This window comes from Salvia hispanica, chromosome 3, assembly GCF_023119035.1.
Source record: "Salvia hispanica cultivar TCC Black 2014 chromosome 3, UniMelb_Shisp_WGS_1.0, whole genome shotgun sequence".
Lineage (NCBI taxonomy): Eukaryota > Viridiplantae > Streptophyta > Magnoliopsida > Lamiales > Lamiaceae > Salvia > Salvia hispanica.
Genome location: NC_062967.1, coordinates 32,057,903 through 32,071,275, shown reverse-complemented (window position 1 = coordinate 32,071,275; position 13,373 = coordinate 32,057,903). Strand labels below are relative to the sequence as shown.

The 13,373-nt window shown below is 32.6% G+C and overlaps 1 protein-coding gene across 1 annotated transcript; it reads right to left on the bottom strand.

The window, feature by feature from the left end:
- Positions 1 to 5,115: 5,115 nt before the first annotated feature.
- LOC125210773 (F-box protein At1g67340-like) lies at positions 5,116 to 6,697 on the bottom strand. The gene is made up of 3 exons (XM_048110359.1): positions 6,389 to 6,697; positions 6,108 to 6,270; positions 5,116 to 6,026 (listed from the first exon to the last, which is right to left on the bottom strand). Exons 1-3 carry the CDS (start codon positions 6,598 to 6,600, stop codon positions 5,343 to 5,345), a joined length of 1,059 nt encoding a protein of 352 aa, XP_047966316.1. The 5' UTR covers positions 6,601 to 6,697; the 3' UTR covers positions 5,116 to 5,342.
- Between the last annotated feature and the right edge of the window lie 6,676 nt (positions 6,698 to 13,373).

Genomic DNA, 13,373 nt, shown 5'->3' with positions numbered 1-13,373 from the left:
TTTTTGCGTCTGGCCCTGTTTGGTGTTGAAATGATAAAGTCATATTGATTCATGAATTATCATGTGAATGTTTGACTATACATCTTTGCTCCTTTATTGTTGATTTTATTTTTCAATGTTGAATTTGGGGTTTTTGGTGTTCAAAATTTAATCTTTGTGACCTACAGTCAAATTTTCTTCGATGCCACCCTATTGTTTTGCAGTTTGAACTAGTTGATACTTCATTTTCACACTTAATTGTTAACTTTTAATTAATAATTGGCTGTTAGGATGGATTAAAGTTCAGTGTACAACCATGATATTTGTTTCCCAACTAAAAAAGTCGTCTTAGTTTACATAATATTAAAATAATGAATTTAAAATTTTCTATAAGTTATTAAAAAAAAATTCTGCTAACAATGTTTGTGTAGTTAGGTAATGGGCTCTTCCAATGATTAATAGTTACTCGATTACGCCCATTAAGTGTAGGCCTAAATCTTGAGGCTAACAATTAACTTTATTTACAGAATAAAACTCTTTAAGCCCAAAAAAGGTTAGGAGGCCCCACTTTAAAACCGCCAGGAGTGCCTAATTTTTACCCTAGGCTTGGCTTAAACTAAACCGTCTCTCCAATCTATGAGGGGCTGGTACGATGGAATGGAACGATGGAGTGGAATGTAATTCCTACTTTCATCATATTCATTTGCTTTGTGTGATAAAATGAATGAGTGAATGGATGAAAATGCAAAGAAAATCCAAGGAAATTGACATTTCATTCCTATCTTCATTCCATTCCACCCTCCATTCCATTTTTAAACAGAAGAGATCAAACGACTTCATTCTGAGATTATTTTTTATAAAATTTATATTGTGCAATTATAACTCTACCCTTCATTACTGTAATGAAAAACTCGTGTTCCTCCTATGTTCATTCAATTTAGGCTGCAAATTGTTTCCATTTCCACTAAATGAATTATCTCTAAAATTATATCCTGGATTTGTTACGTCACTCATTATATATGAAAACCCCGAAGGACCAGACTGGTTGTACTATGAGATGAAGAGGGATGCCCGCAGGTGCGGCGTAGTTGGCAACGGAGGGGCAGATCTTGCTATCCCATTATTGCCGTGTAGTTGCTTCCATCTCTCCGGCATAAGTGTGAGGCATTGAGAGATAGGCTTCTGACAGTCAGTGGGTTAAGGCCTCTCCTTTAACGGGCTACTGCGTACCTTGATTGAATCCCCTCACATGAAGTCGGGCGGAGTGTAGGGGCCACCAAGGTGACGAAATCGCCTTTTTTGCTCAATGAGATGAATAGGGATGCATTTACTAACGTGTGAGAAATTATAATAAAAGAAATAAATGCTAGTAATTAATATGCATTAGATATATGTTGACTCAATTAGGGTAATATGGAGAGAGACATGATTTGATAATTAAGTGATTAATTGTTGTGTATAGACATATAAGTAGACACAATTAGGGTAAGATGGAGTGAGACATGATTTGATAATTAATTGATTGATTGTTGTGTATATCAAGAGAGGAAGCAAAAATGAAGAGGTTGCGATATATACAAAGCTTAGCCATGTGATAGGCTACAACTATTTGTTACAAAAACGTGGCTTTAATGTCAAAATAGGCCTTGGGCTTGCACTGGTAGCAATAGAAGGACCACAAGATTGAAATAAACTTCAATTTTGATAATGTGTTTATTAATTATTACTAAGCCGGCTCTTTTAAGGTGTGATCTCTTCTCCACTCAGAACAATCAAATTACGTCTTCTCGTTTTAATCGATTTGTTACTATAAGTCTATAACACTATAAAGGTCGAATTATAGGTTCCGTGTGCCCTTGCTGGTTTAGAATTATTGATCTTTTATATTAATAGTATTTCTAGCTACCGCCGATCCTACAGTGCGACAATCTTCAACTCTTTAGCGTTGGGTTCATTTTCATTCTTCATCCAACGTCCATTACCTGTCGGTGACAACTGCCACACCACTTCCCCCTTCCGACGCAACACAGACATTCTCGATTGTATCTGACTATACTAGTTTCGTTTCCTAGATTCGCCATCTGACGGACGAGTAATAAACAACAAAGAGTGTTTATGGTGAGAGGTCAGTAGTGTTGCATTAATGTGTTTGCAACAAAGAGGGGGTTCTCTTATTTAAGGAATCAAATTATTTTGTACTGCTTTTTCCCAACCAAATGCTTCACTTGAGATAAACAGGTAATTGAAGTCATTTGTACAAAAACTCATCAATATTTTTTGCTTCAATGCTATGCCTGTCTATCCCAATTATATTTACTTTTTCTTGGGCAAACTAATTAATTACAAGCAATATTCATGAATTTTGGCTAAATTTTAGTTTGTCCTGTAACTTTATAAATCAATCGTAAATTAATTTTATTACTATTATTCTCATTCTTTCCATACGGTCTAATTGGAATGAAATTGTATCTTATATGTCATTTTTCTTAATACACTTAGCAAATAACTCAAACACGTTATCAATATAAACACGTATAAACCAAATCAACAATATATGACAAATAGGAAATCAAAATATTTCGCCATAGAAAAATTGAGAAAAATGTTAACATTCACAGCTTTTACGGGTAATTTTTATGGTTTTCCAGACTGCCTTTTTTTATTTTATTACCTTATTATTTTGTTCAGTAAAGTTTGAATCCGAGATTAAATGAGTAATTATTATTAATTTCCTTTTTCAAATTAATTTTCTTCAATCAGATTCCTATATACACGGGAATGTCTATTCTGTAAGTTGTCAATCACAGCTGGTGAATTTAATTCTTAATAATAATGACCTCTAATTCTAACAGATACCAAAAAAATAGATTTTCTTTGGCAGGAAAACGTGAAGCTGGAAATTACATATTGTGGAATATATGAGTTATGTCAAACTACTCATTATTTAGTTAAAGAAATTTGAGTAGTGGGTTCTGTTGGTTCATATTAATTGAGAATATATATGGTCCTTTGTTCCTCCAAATATATACACCTATTTCGGTTAATATTATACATGCCTAATTCTTATACATGTTGATATACTAATAATATTCTTATGTTTTTAGGCCGATGTCATGAAACTACATGCATACAAATAGGATTGGTTTAAATAAAATCTTGTCACTGTGAAAACATGAAAAACACTTATATTAATGTATAAAATAAATTTATTTGCATTCAAAATTATCCGCACCAGTAAAACTCAATAAATTGACAATTTATTAAGAAAATCTTCATGGTCGAACAATTGAAATCAGTTTTCCGTTCTTAATACAAGAAAGGTCCTTATTATACACATTTTTATTACATATCCTAAGAAAGAGAATTCGACCAACCAACAACTAGTTTCCAACTTGTTAACTCAACCAACATGCCTTTGAAAATTGAATGGAATTTTGAGTGTTTGTGGGTATTTTGGACCACAAAACTAATTCTTTTCTCTGCCTAAGTTTGAATTCAATTACTTTTATTTGGGTTGAGCTAGTGAACATTGACAATAAAATAAGTGTTATAATATAAGAATAAGTGCTATCCCATTCCCACCATTATACACTTGCTTTGCAATTTGCATGGACTCTTTCCCTCACACACCTGACACCACCATTCCCAATTAATTTATGGGTTAATTGCCTACAAAATCTAGAAGGTTTGATAATATTCTGATTTGTCCTGCATTTTTCAGAATGTGAATTACAAATTACAAAATTTTAAAAATATCCATTTATCTCATTTGATCAATTTTGTTTTGTTTTAATTTACCTTTTAAATTCTAACTTTTTAGACTCTAATATTGTCCTTTAGCCGTTCACATGTCACATTTGTTAATGTACGTTTACGTTATTATTCATTGACTTCACCAAAAAATTACGCTCCCATCCCATGTACACCAATTTCGCATCGGATCTGCCCCCAAAAATTATCATGCCGATTGAGATCTTTAAAAGTTCATAATTTGTTATTCAAATTTTAAAGTGCACGAGGTGTATCAGAATTTGACCAAACAGTGTTATTTTATTGACAATAGACCCTTTACTTATGTCTTCAAAAAATTGTAGCTCATGTGATGTTTAAGTGGTGATTTGGTCAACCTCTCACTACTTGAAATATTTTGCCTCATTTCTCTTATAAATTACTAGGATCCAAACACTTAATTCACCAAATTACTTTCCAGCTAACTCCTATATTCCAACTTGTTACAACCTAATATCACAGCTTGTTATTGTACTTTTTAAATATACCCATTCTTTAGTATATTCCCTAAGGCTATAATCACATTGTATTCTTAGCTTGAACGCTTGATTCTTAAATCTTGAATACTTTTATATGCAAAATTGGATGCCCCTTTAAAGATGCAAATCTTATCCTTTTTTCCTTTGAAGTCATGTAAGATTTCGTTTATACTATCAATTTTCAAAATTTCAACAGTATTGAAATCCAAATCTTAAAATATACAACACACATTATAAACAAAGCTTTATCTTTAGCATCAACATGAGTTAGGTACTTGATACCATTATTTTTACATAAAAAGTTTTTTAACTATAAACAATCTTCTACTTGAGTAATTTCACATATTTTTCTATGAAAAAAACACATGTTTAAGCTTGCAAGTAGAGACGAGCTACTCTCCAACAGCAAAAAAACCAACAAAACAACACCAAACCACTACCAATGTTAACATGCATAAAGATAGACACAACACGAGCCATATACCAACAAAAGAAAGAAAGAAAAGCTAGTAGAAAGTGCATAACAACGAAAGATTTGAACAAACAATACTCGAATCATGGATTGAATGCTCCCGAGATCAAGACTAGGCAAACTCCCAACAAATGTCACACACAAATATGTCATTTACCTAAGTTACTAGTTCCACTATCAATTTATAATTTGAGTTTGTACTATCAACCCCAACAAAAGAATCAATGCTTCACTTTCTTGTCAAGAAAATCATACCTCTATTGCCCATCACATGTCCCACTTTTCATGTGATATGCTCTCCCATTACTACCTAACCACATCAACTCCCCCCCATAATTTCGACCCATGTTTTGAGCATTAACACAAATTATTAATTCACATCACAAACCCCAATCATAAGCAATACTACTCTACATCAAATAATAACCATTTCTCCAATAAACTAACATTAGTACTATTTCACAGGGAGACGAGACGGAAAATGTCGCTCTAAAATAAACCCCCGCTTTTACATCTGTACAATTTTAAATAACCGTCAACTAATTTTATAATTAATTCAATTTTCCACCCCAACTAAAAAAATAATCATAGATTCCTCCCCCAAAAAAAGACTAATGTCACATTCAAAGTCCCTCGCCGTCAGCCCATCGCTCCACCGGTGCGCACTCCGCCTTGTGGCGGAGCTTCCAATCAAGCGCTTGACAAGCGCGTGAGCAATAATTCACCGCTCCGCACACCGAGCACCGACGAAACTCGTGCCTACGTGTCTCCGGCCTGCCGCACCCGGTGTGCGAGCAGAGGCGGAGACCCGGACCGGGTACGTTCCCGGTCCGGTCTGCGAACCAATCCGATAAAAACTGGTTCGCGGGGTGCGGCTCCGGCGACGGCACATTGCAGCCGAAATCGCTCAGCAGCGGGCATCCGGTGGCGTCGCCGGCAACGCGGTTGGGGCTCCACGCCAGCCACGACGGCGGCACCACCGCCGCCGGGCAGGAGACGAGCACGGCGGCGAGCTCGCGCGCGTTCGCCTGGATGAGGAAGCGGCGCCCCTCCGCGATGTTCTTCTTCACGCCGTAGCCGTCCTGGAGGCAGTGGCCGAGCTCGCGGAGCGCGTCGATCTGGCCGAGGAAGGCGGCGCGTGCGCACAACGCGACGCCGGCGCGGAGATCCTTGTCGCTCTTCGTGCCGCCGCTGCCGTTGAACTGCACGACGGCGAGCGAGTACAGCGCCGGCGCGTGAGAGGCGATCGCCGCTTTCGCCATCAGCGACGCGCCGCTGCCTCGGTTTTGCAGGCAGTAAAACCGAATCTGTTGCAATCGATAACGATAAAACGATTGTTTCCGAATTTAATCGCCAATTTATAGAAATTAGCAAACGAAAACACTCACCATGCCTAGCGTGAAGCAGGCTTCTGCATTTCCGGTATCGGCGACGCGCTTGAGAAACCGGTGGCTCGATTCCGACCAGCTCTTCGCCTTCACCGCCAGCATTCTCCGGCTAGCCTTCGACAGCACGATCGAGCTCATCCCCAATCCATTCAGCCTTTTGCAACTGTTGATTAAAATTCAACAGAAACAAAAAATAGATCAGATTCATCGAATCATAAACTCCAAAAATCACAAAATCGATCAGAAAGTGAAAATCAAATCGCAAAAACAATTACACATACGTCATCACAGCACTGAGGAAATCGGACGAGCATCCAGCGGTGGAGCTGAGTTTGCAGAGAAGAGAGAGAACGAGATCATCCGGCAGAGAATCAAAAAAATCACGCCGTCCGGCGAAATCTCCGTCCAATTCGACCTTCCGTTTCTTCAGCAACCTACAGCTCTCATCGTCATTCGTGGCCTTAGGATAACACAGACCTCTTCTCGTTCTCATTCTACGAATTCTAGAGCAACAGAGCTGGAATTTTCCAGTGTGTGAGATGAGATTCTTCTTCGTCTGTGAATAGGGAGATTGGGTTAGAGATGATAAAGAGGGAACGACGCATTTTACATATACTGGCAAAAATATTAAGGATTGTAATTACGGGTTTGCCCCTGGGTGTCATCTTTTGTCCATTGGAAAGCGGTCAAAGGGAGTTTGACCAGATCCGCCTGTACTGCTCTGCTCATAAAAGGAGACAAGTTTTTACCGTCACAATTTTACTGCCACAGAATTTAATGGCTTTGTCTGCTTTATGGGAATTTTTTCATTTTTCTTTTTAGGAATGTTGGAGGATTTCACTAATTATTTACTAAAGATTTTAAAATTCTAAATTTTGATTTTCATACACTAGTACACCCTAATCTCCAAACCTGGTTGATGGAAATAAAATCCTTTGCATTTAATAAATTGTGGGCTTATAATTATATACTCGTATGTAGAGAATCACATAGTTAACCCTTAACAGCGACTATTCGCACCGGAAGTAATGTTTATTAGCACACGGTGTCGAAGAAAAGATAAAAAGAGATTTTAGTGTCTTTGATCGGCATTCTTTTACTTAATTAGTGGACACTTCATCACTGGCGTGGATACTTGACCGACGAAGTAGACTTTTACTTGAGCCAATCAACATAATAGATTGAGAATTATTCGAAACATAAGAGGTATTCCATCCATCACATAATAAATGTCGCACTTTCCTTTTTAGTTTGTCCTTAAAAAAAATCATATTTTTATTTTTGGAAAAAATTCTATCTCATATGAATATAAAAATTATATTCTCTCTCTCCATTTATCACAAAACAAAATCTCCTAAAATCTCGTGTCGTCCCACAAACATGACATCTTTTATTGGACGAAGAGAGTATTAGTAAATTGTAAACAAGAGAAAAGGGATTGTTGTTGACTATTTAAGTCCAACGGAAATTTAAATTGAAATCGAAAAGAATTGTGATTGAGAATATTTGGATCCATGGACGAATGATAAAATATTTTGTAGAAGATAGTTTGCTTTTTATCTTGGCAAGTAGTAACAAAAAAAGCATGGATGGAGTAAGCCTTTTTAAAGATGATCAATATTAATTTTCTATTTATCCTTAAAATGATTCCAACCTTCATGAAGTTAAATAACTCGAAGTTTCTCCAAAATTATGTGGATTACACTAAAAGTAGCTAGTGGGTATTCTTGTAAAACGTCTCTCAAAACCTCACACAATCTTATTAAGGCTTTCTTTAAGTGTATGTTTGTTTTTGAAATAAATCAATTGGACTTTGATATATTAACTTTCACAAACTCAAAAGTTACTAGCTTTTTCGGCCTGAATTGCTTGTCATCAACTATATATTGTTGTTATATAGGAAATTATTTAGAAATTATAATACTCCAAGTTGAGTGCAAATTGGAAAAGTTGATGGTGTAGGAGTATTAATTTAGAATGATACTACCATTAAAAATGCTTTTAATTTTAGAAAGTTCTTCTTTTTTCCCATAATTTACTATACACGAAGATCAAAAAGTAACATGTTGATAGGCCAAATGGCGGTGCTGACTGTTGCAATTTATATGTTGGCACGCAAATAAACTGACACAACAAATAAAACGACTGTAAAATATTCACATCCAACCAAATAAACACGTGTCAAAATATAATAAAATCACATATTGCAGTTGATGTCACTGCACACAAATATACAACGAGAAATACTCCCTCCATCCCAGTTTTATAATCACGGTGATAAAAATTCGTCTCATATTTATAGTCACACTTAGAATTTTTCTTGGACATACAATTTTACCTATTATTCACTAAAATTACACCCAAATACCATTATCAACACAAAAATAAACCAAAACAAAAATAAAAAATCAAAAAGTCAAAATGAGACTCACTTTCAACCAACTCACTTCATTTATTACACATTCCATCATCTCACTTCATTTATTACACACTCCACCATCTCACTTCATTAATTATACACTCCACCAATTCCTTAAAACACGTATCATAACTAAATGTGACTATAAAACTATAAATTTGGGGCGGAGAGAGTAATGAAAAAGAATTATCTGTATTAAACAATTTAGTATATAACCTTCGTTAGGGCGCTGTTAATATTTGTCTTATTTACACTTTTACTATTTTTAACAGTAAATTTATATTATACTACCTCCGTTTTTTTAAAAATATCAATTAGTTTCATTTTACCTTGTTACTTAAAAAAGAAATTTTAGAATTTTTTTTATTTTAGAATATGGACTCCATAAATCACTAACTCTACTTTCACTATTTTTTCTCTTTCTCTCTCTTACTTTACTCATTTTTATTTTTTCCTCTCTTACTTTACCAATTTTTCTCACTTATTTTACCAATTGTGGATTAAAACTCATACCGTTTCTAAATATTTCTATTTTTTTTAATACGGAGGGAGTATTTTTAAAATTCGAAATGAATGAAAGGTGTGATAATTAATTGTTGATGAATAGAATATTATCTGTTCAATAATAAATAAAAATCCCCGTATAATAGTGGATTCATGGCCAAAATCTTTGATTTCAGCCATTAACAATTTTACCAATATTATAACATACTCGTCCCCATTTGTTAATTGTTGCTTCTACAAATTCTCAAGGAAACAATTTATGGTAACTAAAATTTTGGTGTAAAGCTACAACTAGATAGGCCCTTGACAAAATCAGTTATTTTGCTCATTTTCGAGAAATAAGTTCCAGAAAACATGGCCTGGGAAAAGTAAATTGAATACTCAAAATCTTGACAAAAAATTGAATTGAGTCGGCTTTATTTTTCCAATTTAGAATTGTCTTTTTTACTATTAGAGGTGTTACCTGACATTTTGGTTAATAAATTGTGTTATTTAAAATATTTTTTCTTACGTTTTATATACTCCGAAAGTGGATAGTATCCGTGTAAGGCTAGCAGAATCCAATCTAGGAATTATGCCACTTTTGTAGTATTCTTTACGATTTACTCCTATATAAGTTATTTTAAAAAGAGCATGATAAATTAACATAATTTACTTTGTAGTACTCATTTTTATCCCATCATTTAGTAATTGAATCGATTACATAATCTTTTAATTTTATTAATTTTATCACCGTCTTTTTAATTTATGTCAATTTTATCAATTAAGTTTTGATTAATTATTTCTTAAAAATAAAAATTAAAGTTAATATTGATATTCATATCTCTTAGATTCTTACCCATGTCATGACTTTTGTCACAGCTCAATCGTTTGATAAAATTGATGTTAGTTGCAAAGATTAGTATATGGAGTAATTGATATTTTAAAAGGTTGAGATAGAATTTGCTATTGTTAAAATTGGTATATATGGTCATATTGAATTTTTCAAAATTTAAGGTATAAAACATTAAAGCTTGAGATATAATTTCAATTTTTAGTTATTTTACATTCCAAGTCGTTTTATCATTTAATTAAAAACAAACTAATGTTTTTACATAATTAGCTTTATGCGATAATTTAATAAGGAATTAACATATTTCCAAACCAAATTGGATTTTCTACGTGAATCATATAGGAGTACAATATATCTTTCTCGCAAGTTGAATAATTTTTTCCATAATTTATTTCAACTAACTCCCCGAAATTAGCACAGTAGATTTGATTGGTTATTAAATAAAAAATTGCAAGCACTGAAAATGTCTACACTTAATTTTTTCCCCAAAAATATTGATATAATTTAATAAATGATAAAACATTCAATATATGCTCATCAAAATAAAAATCTTATAATCTTTTTAAAAAAATTTAAATTGCTATATGATTTTAAACGACAGATTCAAATTCAGAAAGTTATTTTCTTCCCTTTTTAACCCGGAAATGTGCCATCAATTAATCAAATCATATGCACTGCTTCTTATTCTTTCCTTTTTTAACAGATGAATTTTCCATAAATCAAGAATTTATTATATACCTCAATTTTTCTGCTCGTGAAATAGGGATGTAAAGATAATTACTTTAGAATCCATTTCTAAAACGATATACTAGCAATTTAAAGCATCAAAGTAAAGTAAAGGAAAAGGCAGAAATATTCCTATTTTAGAAATAGTGTGTTGTTTATTATGGTTGTAGTTATCCCAGAATATAAATCAAATCATATATCTTAAATAATATTCCCTCCGCATTGATAGTGCATTACTTATATTCTATTTAAATTTAATTTGCCAATAAAAAAAAAGTCAATGCACATAGGAGTATCACTATTATGTGGCACTTAAGTTCGGTAGCACTAAATCCACAACATTTGAAAATTTTAGTACAATATTGTATTGTATTATTGTTATAAATTATTCCTTATTGACTATGAATCCACAAGGCTATATTGTCAATTATCAAAGATAATAAATATGAGTTGATTAATAAGGCAATTGACAATGTTTTTCCAGAAAATTAAATTGAAAAATAAACGTTATAATAAGTGGGCTAAGGACAATCCCTGATATATAATGCTAAAAATATTAAAACGAGAAATGTTATAAATTCACAATCAAACAAAGTGACGATATAATCTAAAAGTAAAACTCGAATATACCGTAGAACGGTAAAAATAGAGAAATATATTCATGAAGTCATGTTCACCATGCTTTTGAATATATGTGAATACTCCAGTAAATTTTGATAATGTTTCACTAAAATTTCTTATTTCTTGAGATTATGCTCATTGGTTGTGAGTTGTGACAAAGATGAAATTCAAGATCATTATTTATATATTGTGAGTAGATTAGTTATGACGGTTAGGCATCCACATGAAGGTCAGACTCCTACATCAAGTTAATTAGAATCTTTTAGATATTATTCAACGTATAAACATCACACTAATACTTCAATAATTCAATTGTTATTATTAATTGAAAAATAAACCCTCATATCTCTATGTAATTTATGCTGTGTTTTAAGGAGTAGTACTATTTAGATTGGCACATTACATTTTGATTAATATTGGAGGAAGTTTTCCTTTGTTTTGGTTTTAATATTTTTTAAAAAAATTGTTTGTTACTACAATGACTAGTATTACTCCACTCTACTAGATGTTGAATTCTCCACTTTTTTACGTAATACTCCTATTTAAATTATGACGGTTAGACCCCTATATAGAGGGAGTAATAAATTGTGACTTATTGGAAACATTAGCGTGAGCCGCCTAACAAAAAATGATGTTAATAGTGATAACTAAATAGGTACATATATACTAGTACTAGTGTAGCATTAGCGTGTGACCACGATACAAATGCCGGCTTAATGTCACATCGCCGTAAACTAAATAATTTCAATCACATCACATATACTACAATTACGTCCCAGTTGTGTTACATTTCGTATTTGATCAATGAGTTTTTATAAATTGAGTAAAATAACTCAAAAGTCCCTAACTTTTCGGTTTGTCACGTAGCAGGTCTCTAAAAAAAAAATAGCACTAGAAGACCTTAATGTTAAATATAATTACGAATCATATTTTTTCGGCCCAAAATACCCTCACGAATCATATTTCTTATTGTTGACATGTGATTTCTTCCACATTTTTGTCAGCAACTTCTTATGTAATTTTCTAATAAATTATAGTACTTCATACGTAATTAAAATTTTGTTATTTACACTTTCTTATTTTTTTATAATATACTCCCTCCGTCCAACAAAAAGATGTCACACTTATGGGACGACACAGGATTTTAGGAAGTTCTGTTTTGTGTGTTAAATGCAGAGAGAAAATATAATCTTTATATTCATGTGAGAGATAACTTTTTTCAAAAAGGGAAATGTGACATCTTTTTTGGGACAAACTAAAAAGGAAAGTGTGACATATTTTGTGGGATGGGGGGAGTACATATTTATCATTATCTACATTAATTAATATGAAAATAATAAAATGAGACCCTTTCTTCCTTATAAAACTCATTTTCAAGTATTTTTCGATGTTTTCTATTTCCTCTAATTTTTATTTGTTTTTTACCTTGATTTATCGATCGATTTTATTTATTATGATAGTATCCCAATTTTGTAGTATTAATTTATAAATTTACATTGTCTTGATTTAAGATACTATTATTAATAAAAAAAATCTATAAGAATTATATAGCTAATGTCACATGCTTGAATATTTTCAAAAATATTACTCATATTTCAATTTTATCATGAATGACATGAAACTATGCAAATTTATAAAATTGAATATTCATATGATGTTAAAATTTTCAGTTTGAACTAAATTAAAATTCTTAATAATATATTAATAAAACTTTTTTTTACCACTAACTAGAAATAGAGGAATATAATAAAAAAAATTTTTTTTACAAATATTGACAAAACTTTAATCATGTATGGAGTCCAGAACTTATTAGGTTATCACATAAAAAGTTGTTGACATAAATGTGACAGAATTCATATGTCAACGAATTTAGGGATTGCCCAAAAAGCCCTTCAAGCCATTTAGGCATTTTCGTCCGAAAAAAAAACATAGTTCGTGATTATGTTTAACGTTAGGGTCATCTGGCGATATTTTCTTTTATTAGAGACCTGCAGTGTTACAAACTGAAAAATTAGGGACTTTTAAGGTAGTTCACTCTTATAAATTATGAGTGGCTTCACACAGTATATTTAATTAAATCAACCGAACAAAATAATTAAATTATGAGTGGCTTCACATAGTATATTTAATTAAATCAACCAAACAAAATAATTAATTTACTCCA

Excerpts from the sequence above, each read along its gene's own strand:
- LOC125210773 (XM_048110359.1), bottom strand. The coding sequence starts at position 6,600 with ATGAGAACGAGAAGAGGTCTGTGTTATCCTAAGGCCACGAATGACGAT. Across the intron at positions 6,271-6,388 it reads TTCCTCAGTGCTGTGATGAC|TTGCAAAAGGCTGAATGGAT; the intron begins GTATGTGTAATT and ends TTTAATCAACAG. Across the intron at positions 6,027-6,107 it reads CCTGCTTCACGCTAGGCATG|ATTCGGTTTTACTGCCTGCA; the intron begins GTGAGTGTTTTC and ends CGATTGCAACAG.